The sequence below is a fragment of the Haliotis rubra genome, unplaced genomic scaffold (genome assembly GCF_003918875.1).
Source record: "Haliotis rubra isolate DU_JTF1 unplaced genomic scaffold, ASM391887v1 Scf1222, whole genome shotgun sequence".
NCBI classification, from domain to species: domain Eukaryota; kingdom Metazoa; phylum Mollusca; class Gastropoda; order Lepetellida; family Haliotidae; genus Haliotis; species Haliotis rubra.
In genome coordinates, this window is record NW_025765140.1 from 201211 (window position 1) to 225226 (window position 24016).

The 24016-nt window shown below is 39.5% G+C and overlaps 1 protein-coding gene across 2 annotated transcripts in view; it reads left to right on the forward strand.

Annotated features, from left to right (window-relative positions):
• Positions 1 to 24016, forward strand: part of LOC124265962 (deleted in malignant brain tumors 1 protein-like) — a 38489-nt gene that overhangs the window by 241 nt on the left and 14232 nt on the right. Inside the window, exons 2-7 of one of the 2 annotated variants that reach the window (XM_046700784.1) lie at positions 67 to 236; positions 308 to 455; positions 1727 to 1896; positions 2779 to 3021; positions 3805 to 4065; positions 4635 to 4883. In XM_046700784.1, the coding sequence (XP_046556740.1) occupies positions 67 to 236; positions 308 to 455; positions 1727 to 1896; positions 2779 to 3021; positions 3805 to 4065; positions 4635 to 4883 (1241 nt within the window). The remainder of the gene's footprint in view (positions 1 to 66; positions 237 to 307; positions 456 to 1726; positions 1897 to 2778; positions 3022 to 3804; positions 4066 to 4634; positions 4884 to 24016) is intronic. The other variant, XM_046700782.1, reaches the window with a different exon arrangement.

Here is a 24016-nt window from a genome sequence, read left to right on the forward strand (position 1 = left end):
TTGACCACTTTTCCAATGATCCCTGCACATGTTTTGAATCATTGTGATACACTATTTGATATTTAGCATTGCAGCCAAAGCCAGCGCATCTTCAAACACTGGCAGCGAATCACGAAGTGTTATCGTTGAAAAGTTCCATTGTCTTGGCACTGAACTCTCCCTGAACGATTGTCTTCATTACCCTTGGGGTAGTGTTACCTCGTCATCACCAGTAGTCCGAATACAGTGTCCTGATGGTAAGCATAATTGTCTGTCAATACTGCAATATTATGTGTTTTTGTACCTGTTCTTGCATTGTTTGTTCCAGCTAATCTTCAAATACGCTTGAACTCGACAACTCGTGGACGGGGACGGGTAGAAGTACTACACAACAATGTCTGGGGAACAGTCTGTAGAGGGTCGTCGTTTTCCTCACAGGAGGCACAAGTTGTGTGTAAAATGGCAAATCTTCCCTGGTAACTACATCTTCACACGACTAAACCTTCGTTCAGAGCAAGATTCATACCAGTATTCTTACTTACTTCAAAACTCCCAGTACAACCTGACTATGAAACTACAACCTTTACCAAACATTCACATTATTTCAATTATTTGTTCCCCAAACTTGAAATCTTATGTTTCTTTCTTGTTGCTTCGATGTTTCTACCATTGTCGATATTTCAATTATTTTCTCATTGTTTTCTCTTATTACTCGGCAACACTTCTCTTGCTGGACAACAGTATAAGAATCAATAACGACACGTCACTCGAACAGTACATTGAAGCTGTCATCCATAAAATTGCATCTATTATGTTGAACAGGTGATTTCTACTAGAAATTATATGTCAGTGTTGCATTGTCATGTGCCATTTTACAGCACGAGTGAGAGCCTCGCGGGAAACACCCATTACAGTGATACTTGCTATTTCCAATCACCCGAGGTTGTAGATGGTCATATTTGAAATATCCGGGAACGTCTTACAAATAAGCATACATGTGCATTATGTGGTCAGTTACGAAAGGGTGACAATGGCATGTGCAGATTTATAAACTACAGAAGTTTAGTATATTGGTGTATCCCAGATTCTATGGCAAGACAATAAACAAATTTTCGGATAAAAGCTACAACATGATTTCCATAATCTTAACGAATCGGCAACCCATTCCATGGTATATTTTCTATGGGTTATAGTCCATTCTTGCTGGGTCATAGAAGGTACTTCTGAATAACGACCAAATAGTGATGATACCAGGTGAATAGGTAAATGTAAACGTCTACACCAGTAGCACCCATCACAAAAAAAGAGTAAAAGGCAGGTCAATGGTTGACACTGAAATCGTAATTGTATGGAGAGCAAAACAAAAAATTCCATTGGACATTTGACCTCTAATTTCAAAAAGTATTATGAATGTTTTGGCGAGAGCTTAAAACTTGTAGCCCTGAACAAGCAACGTTTAACCAAGTGTCATGTGTGTGACACAGTCATCAGAAATCTAAGATTTTATTTGTTTAGGACCAGGGTGCAGTCTGTGTTTATGTCTGCTGTACTTTGTTTTGTGCCACCATTTACCTAGTGTAAGTGCAATCAAGTTCCTTAAATCGGTCCCATCAATAACTGGAAACTACAGTCGGTTCTTTACTCGGCATTAGATAATCATCTTGCAGAGCATGCGGTTCTGTGAAAATGAAAATGACGAACATTTATCAATTTGGTTTGTTATGATCTTTAGGAATCTTTGTTTTAGGACAACAGCCTATGTGACAACGTCTTATGGTGCAGGTGAAGGACTTATTTGGCTGAGTAACGTCGACTGTTCGGGGACAGAGACCTCCCTAGACGAGTGTTCCCACTCTGGTTGGGGAACAGCACCAGGCTGTTCCCACAGTAGTGATGTCGGAGTGGTATGTCGTGGAGGTAGGTTGAGCACACTAGTGATCTTTGACGATATTACATGGTGGTGGGTTTGTCACAGTAGTGATCTTTGATGGTATTATGTGGGGAGGTTGAGCACAGTACTTATCGTTGACGCTTTGTCGAGGAGGAAGGTTTGGCACAAAAGTTATCTTTGACGGTATGACGTGATGGTGGGTTCGGCACAATAGTGATCTTTGACGGTATGACGTGGTGGTGGGCTCGAATAATAGCACAATAGTGTGATCTTTGACGGTATGACGTGGTGGTGGGCTCGGCACAATAGTGATCTTTGACGGTATGACGTGGTGGTGGGCTCGGCACAATAGTGATCTTTGACGGTATGACGTGGTGGTGGGCTCGGCACAATAGTGATCTTTGACGGTATGACGTGGTGGTGGGCTCGGCACAATAGTGATCTTTGACGGTATGACGTGGTGGTGGGCTCGGCACAATAGTGATCTCTTTGACGGTATGATGTGGTGGATAGTGATCTTTGACGGTATGACGTGATGGTGGGCTCGGCACAATAGTGATCTTTGACGGTATGACGTGGTGGTGGGCTCGGCACAATAGTGATCTTTGACGGTATGACGTGGTGGTGGGTTCGGCACAATAGTGATCTTTGACGGTATAACGTGGGCTTGGCAATGCTGTGATATTGGGGAACAGGTTTTGGAGATAGGTTTGACACAGTAGTGATCTGCAGTGCTACGTCGTAGAGGAAAGGTTTAGACAGTAATGATAGAATGGGTTATTCATGGGACAGTGGTATGTATTTGGAATATTTACTTTCAGCTACACGTGGAGCTGAAATGTAGAGCCTATATTTGCATTCCTGTTTCGGTTTAATTTAAATATTGGCTCATGTTTCATTTCTTTCAGATACTAAGAGTATCCACCTGGAGCCACCAGGTAGTGTCCTCAACGTCTTTCTCGGGCAGCCAATCAGTGTCAAGTGTGTGGTCGATTACTCCAACTCTCCCGTCACGTCGTTCAACTGGACACACAGCGGACGTTCCTACAGTGGACAAACATTCAGTAAAACAATAACATCCAAGTCTGACTCGGGCACACTGACATGCAGTGTCCAGAATGCGAGGGCGTTCACTCGAATCAACGTGTGGTGTGAGTGTTTCACGGCATATTGTCATTAAAGTCATGACATATTACAATCACAAGAGAAATTACAGTGTATTAATAAGACGTTAAAAGGGTAAAACTAGCAGAGATTCCTTTGTGACATGCAGGCTTTAAGGCCGCTCTGAACATCTTGTGATCTTGATTTGGAAAGCAAACTCGATGCTTGATGGGGAATTTAGATCGAGAGATTTAGTTCCACGAGCCTTGGTATGCTGCTGACGAGTGAATGATCGTAGTCATGGTAACTATGGAACCCAGTTCACGACAATAGGTGTCTGGGAGGTCTTGCAGGTTTACATCGTTGAGGACCACTTGACCACCTGTGCCACCAATACAGTCAGGAGGACCACTTGACCACCTGTGCCACCAATACAGTCAGGAAATGCAGTTTGCTCCATTTCACTCCACTATTTCCGATTGTTTATCTACACTTATATAATTTATTAAACATTTAGTAGAACACTATAGCAGACATTCGCAAATGTACACCCAGGTCACTCTATAAGTATGTTTGGGAATTATGGTAAACCATTCATAAAGAAATGGTGCTACAGTTTGATTCATTGAGGCAACAAAATTCGGATGTTTAATATTAACAGCAAGGATTATCTTCGCAAACGTTCACACGGTCACAAGAGCCGAAAGTTCTTGTTGGTTCAATATTACTATTCCATGTTCCTTTCACAAATTAGGTTCATATGATACTGTTGAACTGATAGCGTGCATTATCAAATAATGCCAAGAAATAATATATATGTTTGTCTCCAGACCCGCCAGAGCTACATCTGGAGCCGGGAAATGACACCATTGATGTTGGTGTCGGTGACGACCTCCGTGTGCAGTGTGTAGCGGATGACGCCAACCCTAGTGTCCACACATTCAGATGGTCCCACAATGGAGAAACAAGTACCGAGGAAACTATCCTCATTCAGAACGTGACCAAAGCTGACAGTGGACGATTGTCCTGCACAGTGGACAATGGACACATGATGACGCCTGGACGGGCAGATGCAACTATAAATGTAAAATGTAAGAGCAACTTTTCACTTCATAGTATCGTTTACTTGATTCATATCGGGGAATTTCATTGAGGATTCAATGACGTTAATTCAGTGTTATCATTCAGATTAATTGTAAACGTATTATAAATATGGTAATAATCGATAGTCAGGTCATTATTAATATCAATAGTTCATATAATTATGCTCAAATATTAGATTGACTTACCTGGTACCAGTGTATGTAAACTCGCAATGTTTACTGAAGGCTTGGAATATATTAAAATGCTGTTTCATCAGGTCAGTGGATGTTTTTGGTCGCTAAAAGACTTGGAATACATTAAAATACGTTACTGTGTCTTTGGGTCAGTGATAATCTACCCTCTCTTAATCCAAGGAAGTTGAAGTTGAATTAAAATTTATTTGACAGAAACCAGAAATTTCTCTTTGGTATTTAGCTTTTCTTCTTTGTATTGACCTGATGGTGTGTTTTCATTGGGTACAATGGGTTCAAGATAATTTGTGTAGTTTGCATGTGCGGTGTCGTGTTTTTATTAGAATTTTGTACAACATGAACTGGAATCTTGTGTCTGACATAAGATCCACCGGAGATCCACCTGTCAACAAGGCCAGATGTCATCAGTGTCATGGTTGGGGATGCTGTTGAAGTTGAATGTGTCGTTGACGATGCAAACCCTGCCGTCACCTCCTACATGTGGCGTCACAACGGCGATATCAGTTACGGACAGACATTTCTGAAACACGTGTCATCTTCTGATTCGGGGAACCTATCGTGCTCTGCCACTAATGAACAAGGGACATCTTCTGTTCAAACAAGCATCGAAGTCTGTGAGTAAATGCTTTTTCCTTGGCATATTATCAAATGTATCAGACAAAACCCACCATACATCTTCACATGGAGTAACTTTTCATTGGCAACTTTTCATTGTGATATGTTCTGTCGCAGTGCAATCTTCCTCTTTGATCGGGAATGACGACATTACAAGCACAAATAAAGTGACTGTCATAGCAACAGGATCTGTGGGCATAGTTATCACCCTCATCCTCATCATCAACATTATCTACCAGAGGAGGAGAATGCAGACTGCAAAACGTAAGTGTATTTGTGGTAAAACTTGAGTAACATAAAACATGCGCATAGATACAAAAGATGTTCGCTAGTTAACATTTACTTCAACAATACTGTGCATAAGGACATATCTCAGTAATATTAAGCTTTGTTGAATAGAATGGTGTTGTCCCGAACACGACACTGACAAATGCTTATCTATTTCTAGCTGATAATAAACCAGAAGCGAACTCACAGAGGTAGGTGTTCTGCATGTGTGTATATATACTAGCCACATAAAGAAACTGTGTATTGTCAACATATTATCCCAGTTGATAAATACAATAACAATGTCAAAGGTACATATAAACTTTAATGGAGGGATCATGAGACCATAACAAGTCGGGAGAATTTCAATTGAAAAGTCAATCACAATGACGTCACGAGTCAACAAGCGGGACAGGGGTCAAACGACCATGTCACAAGCTCAATAACGGGTATATCCACCACCGGCATTGAGAACAGCAGTGCATCGACGACGCATAGAGCCTATCAAACGTGCAAGGAAGGCTTGTGGGATGTCACGCCAGATTCTCTCAAGTTCTGTTGCAAGGTCAAGGACGTTATCTGGCGGATGAGGAAGACGGCGTAGACGTCGATCCATCTCGTCCCAAACATGCTCTATCGGGGAGAGATCAGGTGACTTTGCAGGCCAAGGCAGTTAGTCAACGTTGTGGTGTTGCAAGAAAGCCATAGCAACCCTTGCCGTATGAGGGCGGGCATTGTCCTGTTGGAATGTTAACCCAGGGCCATGACGTTGCAGAAAAGGAATTGCCACAGGTCGAAGAATCTGATCCCTGTAGCCCACACCAGTTCAGTTGCCCTGAACAATCACCAAAGGAGTTCTTTGGCGTGCTGTTATTCCACCCCAAATCATCACGGAACCAGGCCTGTGCATAACGTTCTCCCATGCGTCCATAGGCACGTTGACGTCCATCACTATGGGAAATGTTAAACCTGGACACATCTGTAAAAACAACATTTCTCCACCAAAACAAGGGTCTGCGGACATGATTTCAGCACCACATTCGGCGAGCTTGTCGATGACGTTGTGTCAGGATAGGCCGTATGGCGGGCCATCCTGGTCTGATCCCGTGATGACGTAAACGTTGTCGAACTGTGTTGGGTTGGATACGGCGAAGTCCTGGGATGGTTCGGGCAGTCATTACTGCAGTCTGAAACCTGTGGCGAAGATGGGTCAGCCTTATCCATCTGTCCTGTCTTGGCGTTGTAACACGTGGACGTCCAGAACGTGGCCGATCGATGACGTCAGTTGTGTTCTGGTAGCGTCTCACCAGTGCAGAAATGGTGTTCCGGTGGCAGTGGAAATGTGCAGCCACTTGTCGTTGAGACATTCCCCCACGGACCATCCCAATGGCCTCATGACGTTGTGCAGACGTGAGCCTTGGCATGCTATGCGTTTCAATAGCCGTTTAGTTTGTTGAACGATCGCAAGGGCAGGGGTTGAGCTTTCCAAAGTGACAGTATTGTGTGGCATTCATTTGCTCTGTTTCCCATTCCCGGAAAGCACGTTCAACAACGTATTGCACGTCTCAAGGACGAACCCACTGACGTCCCGGAACCTGGCACGTGCATGCATGTTGGATACATGTCACTAATCTCCGAGTTTGAATCCTTATGTGTCTACACAGGTTTGATAAATTTATATTTTAAATGTTTGTATGCATAGTTTCTTTATGTGCCTAGTATATGTGAGTGAGTGAGTTGTTTAATCAATTCCGTATGTATTTATAGTTATTATCCCGCAATTTCTCACAGTATTATCACCGCTGGTCTGTTCTCTCTACCACCGAGAGCCCATTTCAGGTGTCCCCGCCGTGATATTGCTGGAATAGCGTTCGCTCGACACGCCGAAAGCGGCATTAAAACTATGCTTTCCAAAAATGAAGACGTTTTGAGCCCATTTCAGGTCTCCTCACCGTGATATTGCTGGAATATTGCTGCATAAAACTATTAACTTTCTCACCACAACATTTAACTTTAAATTTCTAATTGTCTTCATTTTTGGAAAGCATATTTGTTAAGTACTGTATTCTTCCAATTACATATTCGGTTCCTTTTACGCAAAGTATCACAAACTGGGACCGATTGTGCTACACGTGAAGATCCGGGTTAGAATTGATCTTCAGTAATCCATGCTTGTCGCAAGAGGCGACTAACGGGATCAAGTAGTCAGGCTCGCTGGCTTGGTTGACACATGTCATCGGTTCCCAATTGCGCAGATCGATGTTCATGCTGTTGATCACTGAATTGTATGGTCCAGACTCGATTATTTACAGACCGCCGCCATATAGATGGAATATTGCTGAGTGCGGCGTAAACCTAAACTCACTCACTCACTCACTGGAACATACACATTATATGTCTTCAATATATTGTTAAATATTCTAAAACCAGAACCATTACATTTTACCAACATGTCCTACGTCACTCCTCTATAAGAAGACTTTGGCACTTATGTCAACATACCCATAGTTTCCTAGAATTCTTGACAATCTGCCATCATCTATCTAAAATATACAGTTGGTGAAAAGACAAAAACGGTTAGCGAGTGTTTTGGTTATTAATTGACAAAACGAAGTGGGGCAAAATAACTGTTCTTTGTAATCTGCAAAAGTAAATAACGACTTACATGTGCTAAGTTTAGCTTTGTATTTGATTTTTAAATAAAATGCATAACTTTTAAAACAATGTATAATTTCTTAGGACAGATTAAATTTACGTGTGTACATAAATTATTCATAATTGTGGGAATAAATAACTGGGCGAGTTTAAGCTTGTTTGTATTTATTGTTTTTAAATAAAATGCAAGCTGGTTAAAGAAGTAAGAAAACAACATTTTAAAACAATGTATAATTTCTTAGGACAGATTAAATTACATAACGTGTGTACCAATAAAACAAATTATTCGATAATGTTGTAGCTCTTTGTTTACAGCTTTAACAATAATATAACGCACTGACAAAATTGCGGAAAACTTGTAAAAAGAAACAACAAGAACCATATCTTTGAAAATAGATGTTTCTTATTTTCTAGTGTGAGATGAGGCAAAACAAGACTATATAGTTCATTTGAGCACATGTTGTAAAATATTCAGTTTTGATTTGGCATGTAAACTAGACCTGGCCAGGCGTCCAGTGCAGATGGTGCGAGACGAAGGCAGAATTACGAGAACATGGAGCGGCCAAGTGCAGGTATAGTATCAATATTATATACAGCATATACTGAGAGATACGAACGGCCAAGTGCAGGTATAGCACCGATACCATACAAAGCATATACTCAGTGACGTGTACGGCCAAGTGGAGGTATGGCACCAACATTATATATAGCATATACTGAGTGACATGAACGGCCGAGTGGAGGTATAGCGCCAATATCTTATTTTGCGAATAACGTATACCCCGTAAGCATGCATATCTACGTATATGTGTGTATATTTGCATCCGTTATTATACGTTGTTATACATTTCAAGTCAAGGGTTTACTCTCCCCGTTGTTCGAGCAAAAGTCCATCATGTCTGGAATAGGAGCAAAGGTAAATTTACATAAGTGCTCAAGAAATTCAGAGGTTGAGAATAAGTGCATTTTGTGTTGTATTTTGCCTTTGGCAAGTAAGTATGTATTATGTTCCAGGTGCTGAAAATACGTACTGCGAACTTGAAATGACCCCAAGGAGAGGTAATTAACATAGCTTTGTAAATATGCAGCTATTTTACGTCCTATCTGGAATCATACAGCCATAAAGCCATAGACACAATTGATTGCAAGAAACATGAAAACAGTACATCAAAATAATACTTAACATTACTGAGTATGTTAAACAAGGGATGCAGACCCCGAACAGCTGACGCTGCACCAACCTGTCTTGGAACTTGCAGTGCATGTGATAACACGAGCCTACATCCGAGCCTATAAAATACGGACACGTATCATACCACCTGTCACCTTCTTGGCAGAGACACTATCAATCCCCGTGGACAAAATATGTCACAACAAAGTAAAAACTGTGATTTGAATTTTTAAACGCTTTATAACAACGTCTTATGAAAGATAAACATATCGACGATTGAAATACACAGTTAAGCATTTCGGCATCTTGTGTTCAAACTTAGTAGGATATTGATCAGTGCGTGCATTCATAGACCACATACACGTTCTTCAGTACAGAAATGAAAGAGTACATTGTCATAAATAATCATCAAACTATACCTAATATAAAGATTATGTGAAGTCATTGTAGTTTTCTTACAGACTCCTTGTATAGCTAACGAGACATTGTATATAAAACACGATCTGTTTCTTGTAATAATGGGTCTTATTAATATTCTGCAGATTTTAATTTACCCATTCTTTCAAGTCGTCGATGTATATTTACAGATTGGTAAGAAATAGGAACGACTTCTCTATTTGGTGACAAATGATTACTGAATTCCCTGACGTATAAGGTGATGCACTTCCGTCCACAGTTGTGTCCCCTATGTGTGACAGGATCTGCATTCAAAGTGCAAATCAGAGGTTCCCTGTAGTTCTGACTTTGTGAGGCTCATACCTGTCCTTGTCGGTCTCACAAAGTACGCATGGCCTTTTACGCAAAATCAAAATACAAGACATATCGTATAAGAAATTCTGAATTAACACATCCTTCCAGATGCCGATCCTGCTCGTGCCTTTGACAACCATGGATATGGACCTGAAGAACGCATACGGCAAGAAACAGGTAATTTCTCGCCGCTTTGAGACACAGCCACATACTAAAAGTTCCTCGAGGTTTTTTGTCCATAAGGCTTTCGGGGTCATAGTGTATCGAAGGTGCTACTCCAAACGTTAGATCTGTTGTCCAAACCTTTGAATATGATCCCAATTATCCGTTGAAATGTTGTATGGTACCATGGTATTCGTGCTGAACTGCGGCATGGTATCTCAGTAAGCCTGGGCTAGTACAAGCAGCCACACATACACACGCATGCACGTCGTCATATGAGCGAAATATTCTTAAGTGAGACGTTAAACTCCATTAACCCTCACCCACGTGATTTACAGAAGTGACCTCAGCCATGTTAATGTGAGACTTTCTTCACAAAATTCGTTTTTTTGCTGAAACACCTTGATCCATTGTTCACATAGTCCTATCTATTAGTGACACTTCTACATTACCAGAAGACAGCTCAATTTTCACAGCCGAAGCAAACCAACATTAACAGCCTTAAAATATATTAATACACTACCTAATTATTCACACTATATGATCTTTTCAGATTCCCTAAACCATTCCATATTCTGATTATAAAGCTGTGATAAGATCTTAAGTTCCGTGACACAGAAGAAGTGTGACGCCCGAGTTCGTATCAATCAATAACATCAAATACAGTCCACTATCGGTTACACCTACTTGGGCTTGGGCATACAAGATATACTCACGAATACCTATTAAAAGGTGATGATCATCCGTTTCGTATCCCTGACCCTAAACCCGACCCCGACTCTGATCCTGATCCTGACCCTAACCCTGACCCTGACCCTGACCCTGACCCTGACCCTGATCCTAACCCAACCCTAACCCTAACCCTGACCGTAACCCTGACCCTGACCCTGACCTTAACCCTAACCCTAACCCTAACCCTGACCCCGACCCTAACCCTAACCTAACCCCTGAAAAAACACACTCCCGAATACCTATTACAAGGTGAGGATCATCTGTTGTGTGTCCCTAACCCTAACCCTTACCCTAACCCTGACCCTGACCCTGACCCTAACCCTAACCCTAACCCTAACTCAACCCCTGAAAACAACGTATCCTACTTGACTGTATTGATTTTTCCATCACAAGGGATAAAAACGTTTCTGCCTTTTTTCAGTTCTCCTTTAGTGATTGCTTTTTTTTTTAAGAAATTGATTTGATTGATAAATGTTGATTACCTACAGTCGCTAGGAGCTGAAGGGATAGCATTAAACCAGCTAGGGAACCGTGAAGGAAGCAAAAAGTGTTATCAGTCCCCACGGCCCCTGGTATGGTGGCCTAACTTCCGTTACAAGCGATCTCTTGCCATTTATTTTATCTCGTATCGTTAATTGTAAGTATATTATTTTAATTTTCCTTGATCCAGTTTTAACAAATATGTGATAATCCAGTAATTTTACTGCCTTTCGTAGAGATGGATTTATATATTATGTGCATTTAATGAATTTAGAACTAGTTTTAGTGACGATATGGATGAAATGTTGCCGATGTGACTTAAAATCTTAACTCACTCACTGATAGTGCTTTTTGTTAATGTTACATAATCCTGTTTGTCAGTGGTACATCGTCCTATTTATTAGTGGTGCAAAGTGATCCCTAGTTTTAATTATCACTTGTTTTAATGCAATATTTATATAGCACCCTATTTGAACTACCACTATATCATTCTAAGGCGCTTCACAAGTTGTTTTTCCCTCGATTGTTCGATGTCAATCACAAACGGCACATTGTATTATCAATTATCAACTTCCTGGGGAGCATACAACTCTTGCAGGCAGTAGGCGCACCGGATTAATGTGGCTTTCCCATCCTTACGAGGCACCCATTCCCTGCTGGGTGGACTGGGACACATAGTCACACTACTTTGTCCAACTTTACTGCATGCTGATGTACCGGCAACTAGGTGTTTGCACGTATTCATGTGGCCACCATCTGGTCATATACCAACGGATTCGTGGGTTAAATGCACAGGGTTGTGTACTGTACACTAGGGCTTGTGACAACACTGAAAGAGTCTGCACACAAAGTAAATTCTAAGGTCTTTACACCCGGCCACGGGTGGGATCGATCCTGACACCTCAAGCTCGCTGGATCACTGGCCTGGCACCTTAGCCAGCTCGCCCGCCAAACCCCAGAGTACTGTTCTATCACTGGTATACAGTCATGAGCATGACTGTTACATATATAGTCCTGTTTATCCATTGCATTATCCTGTCGCCTGAGACAGCTCGCCCACCACGCCCCATAGTAATGTTTTATCAGTCATGAGTATCACTGGTACGTATAAAGTCCTGTTTATCCATTGTATTGTCCTGGCGCCGTAGACAGTTCGCCGAACACGCCCCATAGTAATGTTTTATCAGTCATGAGCATCACTGTTACATATATAGTCCTGTTTATCCATTGTATCAATTACAGTGTGTTGTTCTTTTATACAGAAGTAGAAAGATCATCGAACTTTCACATAATAACGTTGAGACGTTCATATATATTTTTTAATATAAGTACAACAAAATCAGTGGTGTTGTTTAGCAGTAGTCAAAGGCCCCTTAGTTATGGGGGTAGCATCATCTTTGACACGTCATCTGTAGAAAAGAAACAAAGAAAAGTAGGATCACCAAAAAGACGAAAGCGCAATGACGGTACGTTGACAATCATACCTGCTGTTAGTACTTTGAATCATCTGTACTTTCTTTTGATAGCACCAAAGTAAAACGTAGAACAATATTCAGTGTGTTATTTAAACTGTACCATCAGCCACATTATCAATTATTATCATCTGGTCTGCATGCTTCTGTTTATCACTGGTCCATTCTCCATAATCCTACATGTATCGCCAAGGAGGGACGGAACCACGCCCACCAATCCGGACGATGGTAGGCCCTCAGAATTTACGTGTTTTAGTTTGATTACTTCTACTACACATTACAGCAGTGTACGAAATTTACGCTGGTCTTGTGGTCCCTGGCTAGTAAAAAGTCATCAGGACCACTAAATCATTTGTTTGCAGTACTCCTGGTGGTCAGTGCATTTTTTTCTATCTACATTTACATATCTATTTACAAAATTTAACTTTATAAATAATTAAGATACGATATGATATGATATATTCTTAATAATGAAGATATTTACAATCTAAGATTGTCTTTTTTTACCAGGACCACTAATTATTGTCCACTCACTGGACCTGTGGTCTAGTGGGACATTTTGAAAGGTTTCTTTCCCTGATTACAGTTATAAAGGTATTGACGTTTTGGACTCCAGGAATACCCATTTGAGTACCCACTACTGTGTGTACCAGTAGCTCTTGGTACATTACTAAAATATGCAGTTATAATATTTCCATCTGTCATGCTTTGTAATTAATTTAGATCCACCAAGATCTTGCACAAAACATTATTAAGCAAAATACATCGATTTAAGTTGATCTGTAAAGAATGTATATATTTATGAGGTCGAAATTTAAGACAGGGGATTTAAGTTGTGAACGCAATGACAGACACATCTATTTCAGATTTTCAGATTGATACATTACTTCTGATAATAGGAAAACAATTCACTATCGTTACAATTTGTACTCCCTCGCAGAGCCCGTGTACCAAAACGTCATCGCCAGGAACCAGTCATTCTCGTAACCATGGAAGCCCATATCATCACGTGACGTGGACACATATCGGCATCAGCTATTACTATTTACATTCTATGTATGATGATATGAAGTGTGTTATTGTTATTGCTACCATTATCAGTCTCTTGTTAATACGCCCAGCCCTGTCACTGCACTTTGATTGTACAGAAGTGGATTCTGTCCGTTAATCTCACATGCTTTGTCGTCACATTGTTATCTTTGACCAATAATCCCACATTACATTTATATGATGTATAAACACCATAGGCGTAATCATTAGACACCTGACAATGGGACAAGACGTAGCCGTGCAAAAATAAGAATATGTTGTTTTCCCCAAAGAAATGTGTGTTGTTTCAACTAAATGTCCATAGATGACTTCGATCCGCAGCAATTCCTGATTGGTTTTATCATTGCTATACACCAGTAACATCATTTTTCAATGTTTCAACCTGTATTGTTGTATACCCTGTATTGTTGCACACCCTGTATTGTTGTATACCCTGTATTGTTGTATAGCCAGTATTGTTGTATACCCTGTATTGTTGTATACCCTGTATTGTTGTATACCCAGTATTGTTGTATAACCCAGTGTTGTGTATACCCTGTATTGTTGTATACCCTGTATTGTTGTATACCCTGTATTGTTGTATACCCTGTATTGTTGTATACCCTGTATTGTTGTATACCCAGTATTGTTGTATACCCTGTATTGTTGTATACCCTGTATTGTTGTATACCCAGTATTGTTGTATACCCAGTATTGTTGTATACCCAGTATTGTTGTATACCTAGTATTGTTGTATACCCAGTATTGTTGTACACCCAGTATTGTTGTATACCTAGTATTGTTGCATACCCAGTATTGTTGTATATCCAGTATTGTTGTACACCCAGTATTGTTGTCCATCGGTTAGTAATGGTACCGGCCCTTTTTATAGTTTGAGATGTTATATTTTTTATGATATATACCGTATCCTTGGCAACTGGTACTTTGTTTACATTGTGACAAGTGAAAATCGATACGGCTTCAGTGATCAGTTGTCAGATTCCCATCTGTAATCTCTGTTCTTTATTGAGAATGTGCAGTCCCTAGTGTTACACCTTCTGAAAAGCAGTATGTATAGTTTTACCATTTGTTGTTTGGTGTATTTGTAATGATATGTATCACATCCTTGTTCTGGTAAAGCTGGGATATCTTCAGTTTAGTAGTTCGTATTTTATACTTTATGGTTCTGAAATATGATGTCACTTGATGAAGCAATACAAATGTTTTGATTGGTAATGTGAATTACTTCAAAAGGGTCGGAAATTGTTTAAGTGATGTTCGTAAAAAGAAGCACCAGGATTCGCTACATTCGTAAACTAAAGCAAGAAATGCGCACAGAACTATTTTACTTCAAGAGAAAGAAAAAGATTTGGGTAAAGATAGACGCTGAAACAAAACATTTCTTCGTCAAAGGAATTCTATGATGCCCTTTGAAACTTAATTGTGTAGATGTAAGATGTAAGAATATAGAAATACAAGAATGGTTTGAATATGTCAAGGATTTTGTGAGTGGTTCGAAATCCCTGTTGACACACAGTGGAGAAGGCGGTTTGATAGTGATGATGATTAAGCTCCTCATATATTAGAAACTCCAGTAACCCGAGACAAAGTTTTGTCTTTAATTAAAAAAAAGGGTTGAAAAAGAATACGTCTTGGGACTTTATATTTAGTGGTGGGATATTATCAGAATTTTTTAAAAAAATTCCCAGGAACTAGTTTTACCATATCTGGCATGATTATTTGTTAAGATTTAAAAATTCTGCTTCGTTTCCACGGACTTAAAGAGGCATTACAATTTCTGGTAGGAACAAGCGGGCCCTAGAATAAGGTACTCGATTATTGATAACATGTTTGTGTTATAGAGTGAGTGAGTTAAAATCAGTAGTCACATCAGCAGTATTTCAGCCATATCACGACTATAAACTTCATACTTACTTAACAAATACCAGGAAAAAAACCCAGAATACCAGAATATCGTAGCTGCAGTTTATTGTGTTACTGAGTGTTGGGTTATGGAGAATGTGGGAACAGTATCTATATATGGTTTTCAGTATATGAGAGTTATCCAATATTGAATGAAATATTTAAAATGCCATGCAATAGTTTGCCTGGAAAATGTGACAATATCATGTTATGTGAAAGTCATGGGGAAAACATGGGTTTGCGATGGCGAATGTTTACACATGAATATGGATGTATACAATGTGTAGCTGGTAATCTAGTTATATTATTTCTTGTCATTTGACAAACTCTAGAAGAGATGTATTTACAAAAGGGCTTTCTATCCTAGACTATACTGGCAAAAGTAATTAAAATACACCTTACAGTCCTTCGTTCATCATGCCTTTTTATGTTAAACTTTAAGCATATATAGTTGCTCTGGAACAATTTCCAGCGCCTTGAGCATGCACTAGCTGCGTGGATATGTGCGCTATATAAATATCCTATAATAATAATTATATAATAATTTAACTGTAGTTTCACATACATTATTGATTGAACGGAGAAAAGTCAACGTAGACATTGAACACAATGATGAAAATGTAATGACTTGAGAAGAGCATATGTAAAACAAAAGAAAAGAAGAAGAAATTACTATGTACATCCAAATATTCATAATTGTCAGCGATTATCTGGCAGCCATGTTATCTGGACAGTGAGTTACTTTGGACAGTGAGTTACTGTTTTGTACCATGGGTCACAAATTGTGAATAAAGAATTGCAAATATATTTGCATGTTTACCACTTCATTGTTTCATGAAAAGGCGCTTTGACGCCCTTTTTGCCAATAGCATTGACAGAACAAAATATTGAAATACCTGGAAATATTGGATAACAGACACGTTTCATGTTTCAACCAGTTATTTGCACGTATTCATGTGACCACTATCTGGTCATTTACCAACAGATTTGTGGGTTCAGTGCACAGAGTTGTGTATTGTACACTTGGGGTTGTGACAACAGTGAAAGAGTCTGTACACAAACAACAAACGAAGAGTCTTCGGCTTCAGTCTTCATTATGTTTCTGTCGAAGGGCGTAGATGTTGTCTTTTGAACCCACTGTACATACACGCGGTGCACCTGTTCTTCAGAGAATCCTCTCTTGAAAAACTGAGCCTGTGTCAATTTGATATGGCACTTCGCTTGGTTGACCCTCATTTCACTGTCCATTAAAAGCCATAACAAACAGCGTTGACACTGAAATGATGTCCAACATCTATGGAATGCCTAATTTTCACAATGTGTCATGAAAAGAGAATAATCAGAAAGGGAACAGTAACAATGAAAACAGAAATTGAAAGTAATCAAGTATGCTTATGATTCTGAACCCCACAAATGGTTTTGAGTCACTGGAATATAATGACCTTTGAGGGATTACTACTTTTACTATAGTCTTGCATTGAACCAGCTGGCAGTTAGCTCCTCTGTTTCCCGGCACATACACAATTTTTGTCGCAAAAGCTCTTAACAGAGATTCCGCACTCTTGGTATGTGTGCATTGACATGGTTCTATACCAATTGTCCAACAACTGCTTTAGTAATCTGACATTTACGCGTGGTAACTTTGTACCCTATAGCTTTCGGGCATTCAAGGAGTGTGGACTTACGGTGGGGCGTTCATGATATTCTTTGACGGCTTCTGTGTATTCCAGAGGAAGGCTCACTGGGCTGCAGAGTTAAAAGAGGGTTCTCTCCTTGAATGTCCATTGTGGCTTACTTTATGGTCTGTCTGGGCGATGTTCATTTGGTTTAGAGCTATACATCCTAACTATCTATATTTCACATTTGCACATATTACTACCCGAGAGAGCCCGAAGGTAGGCCACTGCTGAGGGTATCTTTGTTTCACCTTTCCCCATGCTTATGTTCCTAACGTTCAGCCACTCTCGATGGATGTAGGATAACCTAGCGACAGACGGAGAGTTCGACAAATAGCAATACGAAATGCTCACTTGTATCACGATAAAAGAAAAAAATATGTAAACAATAATAGAAGTAAAAACGAACAAAGAAAACACAACCAGCAATAAAACCAGACAATGATAGTAATATTATTGCTAAAGGCACATTTTGCATTTAAAAATATTCTAAAATTTTCTGAAGATGCAAAAAACGTACACATTTAACAATAAGCAAGAGTACGAAATTATTATAATATATATTAAACATATCAAGATACATTTCGACAAAGTTTCTCCTGTCGCTGGTCAAAATTTACAGTTTCTTGAGGCAGACATGGCATCTTGTCCTGTGAACGTTTGTACCTGATGACGTTGTTCAAAGTGTTTCCATTACAAAGTTGAATCACAGGTTAACACGTTACACAGGCTTTATGGCCAGTAAGTTCACTTCTCCAAAGGTTACTTCCAAGGTTCTGATATTGACTTGTTCAAAGTGGTGTGCGATCCGGGTTTGAAATGGATGTCACTGGAATACAAATCTGAAGTCCTGTAACTATTAAATTCGTTTAACTATTAAATTTAGTTGACACATGCAAAGCTGTATGCAGCCACGCGACAGCGGCATGTAACTACACCAGACATTAAGGTGATTGTGACCAGATAAAGTAAAGCGACATGTATTGATTTGAGCTTGTTGAGATATATATTTTTAAAAATACAAATGAATTTTGATTTACTACCGCTGCGTACTATTGCAGACACGTTTACAATTAAAACGGAATACTTCGGACATATGTTTGTTTTGCAACACAGTGGGGGTAACACGTACTGCTTGCATCAACACACAATCAAACGTTTTTTCCACGACGTTTTATTGCTTCATTGCCGAGTCAAAGTATAGCCTCATAAGTTCAATAACATCACAACGTATGGGTGGCTTACCAGGTAAGACTCAATAGCAGTGCGGAGAGATAAATGGATTAACAGCATCACTCCGAATGATACTTCAGTGAACATATCTGACACATTCAGCGCGAGACTTACATCTTGTCTCTGAAATGAACATATTTTACAGAAAAATACTGTTCATATAACAGTAATCATAAAATTTGAAAGCCTAGAGATTTCTTCATTTTCAAACCTGAAACTTTGTCAATCTAGACTTACCACATATTCAGACGTGCATGGGCTTTCTTAGATATATTTGTTCCAGGGTCTCTATGACAGACAAATGCAGCACAAGTGGTGATGTTAACAAACACAGGACTAGATACACGGTGGATGTAATGTAGCAGGCATCACAATCTTACCCAACACTAGGCTATCATCGCTGCCACCAGAAGCATTGCCAGATATCAACATGTCAATAGTAAGAGTTAAAATGACAATGGAGACACATTCTTGCATAATGAGGCGAATGATGATCGCGATATTGCATCTGACTGTTTAACTTCTTCACAGTAAAAACTACAAGGTCAACAACCCACCCCAACACATTCAAGTCAGAAAGGTAGTGCAGCCTCACACTATTTCTATGACAAATGCAACATATATTAGAATTCTTGCTGAAGGATACGGCCTGGATGTAAATGCATTATATAGGTTACGATGGTGTTTGGCAACACACATGCTTATTGAGGTAGGATATCAGGGCGATAAGATCAATCTGACCTGAGGATATAGCCAGGTATGACCTGTCTTTATCAAATGTATACGTGGATGAAGTTGATATGGTTTCTGCTCTTTGGCCGTGCTTGTGACAAGGGAAATACTTCATCAACAATGATATCAATAATAGATAACTACTCAAAGATGCATCCCACATTCCCTTTGATCAGTCTAATCACACGGTGATAACAGATGACATTTCCTATGAGAATGACACATTTGTTTGTTTCATAGACTGCTGACTGTACGCATGCACTAAAATCACTGCTGGAAATATTTCATGTGCAAGTCATTAAAGTGCAAATTTGTGATTCGTGAATGTAACCAAGCTAAGTAACTCTATTTATGCTTGTTTGCACGAGAAAAACGCAGGTCGACAACGGGTCGGATGTCTGTATACAAAACGGTACGCAGTAATAATGTCTGTAAAATTGAGTTATTAAAGCTATATTTGAATGAGTTAGATTATGGATAAATGTTTTTGTGGCATTCTTATGGTGGGTTTGCTTACCTTGCAGTTAATCGTTCGTTACAACTTACAAGCCCGAAACAAGACAGACAAGTCTCGAAGTACTAACACGAATAGCCTTAATACTGTAATGACCAGTGGCATGAATTAGATAAAAAAGGAGACAAGATAATGAACGCATTCTCGTTATTGTCAGACAACCACAGTGAATCTCTTTGGAAATTTAGAAATCTACATTTTCCTCAGTCTGAGCATAATAAACCACCCCTACCACTGTTTTGTGAATGCCTTACAGCCACGTCTATTGAACTTGCACCCCTTGCTTAAAGTCGCAGTCGGCTCGGCACCATCTGTAAATACTATTGTCTGGACCAAAACATCCTGAGAATCAAATCAGGAACATTGCAAATTGTCAATGAAGAAACGGTCGTAAAGTTTTAGTTCCCGTTCAACAATATCCTCACTACAACCCATTCAAGTGAACTGAAAAAGAAGCTCTCATCGAAACGTTTGACTCGACTCGTGTCATTGGCAGTCCCCAGCATTGGATTGATTTACCTCGGTACATCTTTAACGCGTTTTGTAATTGAGGCAGGATTATGTATTTCTGAAGAATTTACCCATCTGGTGTTCTCATTGTTTGTTAGTTACACCCCGAGGTAAATAATATGACTAAATTAGGATACGCTATCTTGCACTGAAAGATATGTGCAAAGAAATGATACATCTGTCATTCAATTCCAAATATGCATGTCACATAAATCACACATTTACTTAGGTCTATACATATGTACAATTCTAATTGTCGTAGGAATATTATGCTGAATGCAGAGTTTGCGGAATACCTGCATAAATATCCCAAATTTTGCGTGTTAAACGTAACCAATCGGTAACATAATGACACCTGTTTCTATTTGAGCATGAGTAAACGAACCCGAGGTGTAGGCTTTGTTGCCAACAACTGCACAGCCTACGCTACATCAATGCATCATCGTAACGCCTACAGAAGTCGTAATGCTCGTAATACTCGCAGATAATGTAAAACTGGTTGGCCATATCACTACATCGGTGACACACTACATGCATATCTGCACACCCGACCATATTCCAGCCATAAAACACAATGCAATACCAGCCATGCATATTCCATACTTATCATAAATGTCCACACAAAATGCATTTACCATATGTATGAAAGTTGTTTCATAAAAGATATTGAAATAATTGCCAATCCTAGATACCCAGACATTGACCACATTTTTTGCAAAACATCCCATTTAGTTTACATGTAAAATGTATATCTACATAGTCTTAACTATGAAAAGATGTGTTTTGTTGAAACGTACCATGAATGTAAAAAGTCTCCTGTATCCCTTCACTTGCTGTCGACAGTGGTGACCGAGCTGCATGAGACAAGCATACAAAGCTAACAACAGGGTCATTCAAAACATTTGGGCCTGAGTTAAAAAAGGGACAGGTAAAGACAAACCCAATCAAAACATGGAGAACATGGCACATCTTCATTAAGTGCAAAAAAACCGGAAAACTATAAAACTCGTTGAAAGTAATAGCTGATGTTAGTGAGTGAGTTAGTTTAGTTTTACACCGCACAGCAATATTCCAGCCATATGGAGGCGGTCTGTAAATAATCGAGTCTGGACCAGACAATCCAGTGATCAACGACATGAGCATCAATGGGAACCGATGATATGTGTCAACCAAGTCAGCGAGCCTGACCATCCGATCCCGTTAGTCGCCTCTTACGGCAAGCATGGGTTACTGAAGATCAATATTCTAACCAGGACCTCCACGGGTCAATATAGCTGATGTTAAGCTAATATAGATACTGACGCTAATAACTAGCCATTCATTGCACACTATATACCAGTGCTAATTATACAACATACTTCATCCATGTCTGTCACTTAATCAAGTTTCAATGATTGGCCTATTCATCAATGATGACAAATAGCTGCTATCGACGAATTTTCGCGAATAACTTCCAATATAATTCCGGCGACGTTGTTTTCGTATCGGCCATTTTGACATCTTTCACTGGATGTAAATATATTACGAAGCGCTGTCATAGTGACCAAGAAGAAAGAAACCCGGTTCACCTAATGACGATATTGTTTCAATGGTTTTGTTCAAAATTTGACAGACTGTTGTTTCCTCCCGTGCTGCTGTGCGGCAACTGAGTCGCGCGTACTTTATGAATTTTGTCATATACCCTGTCCATGTATTGATCCCCAAAGGCTGCAACCTCAATGCACACTTGCCCTCATTCTATCAAGGTAAATACTGCAATGAATTCACACAGTTGCAAGTCATGGCTGTACTCTGCATGTCCTAATCACCTAGATTGTTCTGATGTTAGACACAGTTATGTTATCAACCAGGAAGGGCTACATGCACACACAAAGACACCACTCGATAAGAAAGTAGCTTCCTATCTCTCATGTCAGAGTGTATGCTGTACGATATTCATCCGTCGACCATACCCAGAAACACGTTACCTTGCAATCAACATGACGAAGTGGGCGGCAGCTTATATAATTCTTCTTACAAGTGTGTCTTGCAGTGGTAGGTTTCAGGCAAATGTGTCTAATCTTTTGTACTTCGCTAGAATTTAGTATACTTATTGTTCTGTCATTATGAGTGTACAGAAGTGTTTCTGTCAATGTTGTTAAATATTGACAAAGTATCTTTACTTTTCAGTGTTTGGTCAGACAATCCGACTGGTGTCCCCACTGGACAACGGTATTGGGAGACTTGAGGTTTACTATAACGGCACATGGGGCACGGTGTGTGACGACGGCTTTGGTGTAGAGGAAGCTACCGTGGCCTGCAGACAACTACGGCGATAGTAAGACACCATGTATTAAATGTATCTCTTCTATTTACGGTGTATTGTCATGTCGCTAGAATATTGATGTTAAACACCTACTTATAGAGAGACATAGGTATCTGTGAGGAGTTTGTACAGGTTGTATGCATGACTGTAGTGACACTCTAGAGATAGGTCAGGAGTGTGACATTAGAAACATATCGTTTTATAGAAATACGTGTGTGATGAATTGAGATAAGTGAGGTATGTATCAGAATAGTAATGCTCTATGTTATAGGAATGTATCCTGAGGAATGTATCACAAGAACATAGGTTATAATACGCTATTGTATACATTATTGTAACACCTTCGCCTCAATGCACTAAGTACTACCAGGGAGACTATATAACGGGGAGTGGTCACTCTTCGAAAAGCCCCTTAGCGTATGCCTCGGCTCGTCACGTGACCAGTGTAGCCAATATGGCGGAAGCGTAGATTTTAAGATTGAGCCCGGTTTATTTTCAACAGCTGATTACATTCGCTGAGTGTTGTGACAACTGAAAACCTACATGTAGAAGATAAGTTACCTATTCTGTCACTTCATTTGAAGTCAAATAATTGTTATTAGTGTCAGTATTAGTTCAGTAGATTTGTAGTAAAGTTTCAAGTCAGCATGTTGTAGCTCACTGGCTTCAATTCTCGGTACACAGCGAAGAAAGACTAAATTCTATCGCTAAAAACTTCTTTCACATATTCGTTTACTTTTTAGAAGGGAAATATACCATAAGTTGAAAGGTGTTTGCAATTAACAGTGATAGTTTTATAACTGAAAAAAATGTTAGGGTGTAATTGAGGTGTGTGAAAAATATGACATATCGCCGATCTGCCATTGAAATACTACAGGGCGTTGTTTGAGTGTTTCTAGTTATTGTTCTACAACATCTTTCACATACACCTTTAGTTTTTATGAGGGAAATATCCCATCAGGTGAAAGGTGTTTGCAAGTAATAGTGATAGTTTTATAATTTAAAAAGAATTGTTAGGGTGTATTTGAGGTGTGTGAAAAATATGACATATCGCCGATGTGTTCTGATACGCCATTGATGTTTGTGATGTTTGAGTGTTTTAGTTCTTAAACTTCTGTCTTTCTTGTTGATCTTAGTACTTGACAAAACTGGAAAGGTGTTTACAACGCTTTGTGATAGTTCTAAACTTTCTGTTTTTGAGGGGTGTGTGACTGTGTCAGTTAACATTCTGTCAATGTCCATGCCATTCCACACATGCAATAAGATATCTGAATTAATTACTTATGTAAAAAAAATGTTTCAAAGTAGATTTAAAAGAAAAGAACAGCTGATGTTAACACATGTGCTCTAGCGATAGTTTTGCGTTCTTTAACATGTTTGGGCAGGGATGGCCGTGGTGTATCATTTATTCTTTCATTCATTCACATATGTATTCTTTCTTTTGTTCTTATTCTTCCTTTCATTCATTCATTCACATATAACTCTTGCTCTGCATTCATTCATTCATTCATTCATTGTAAT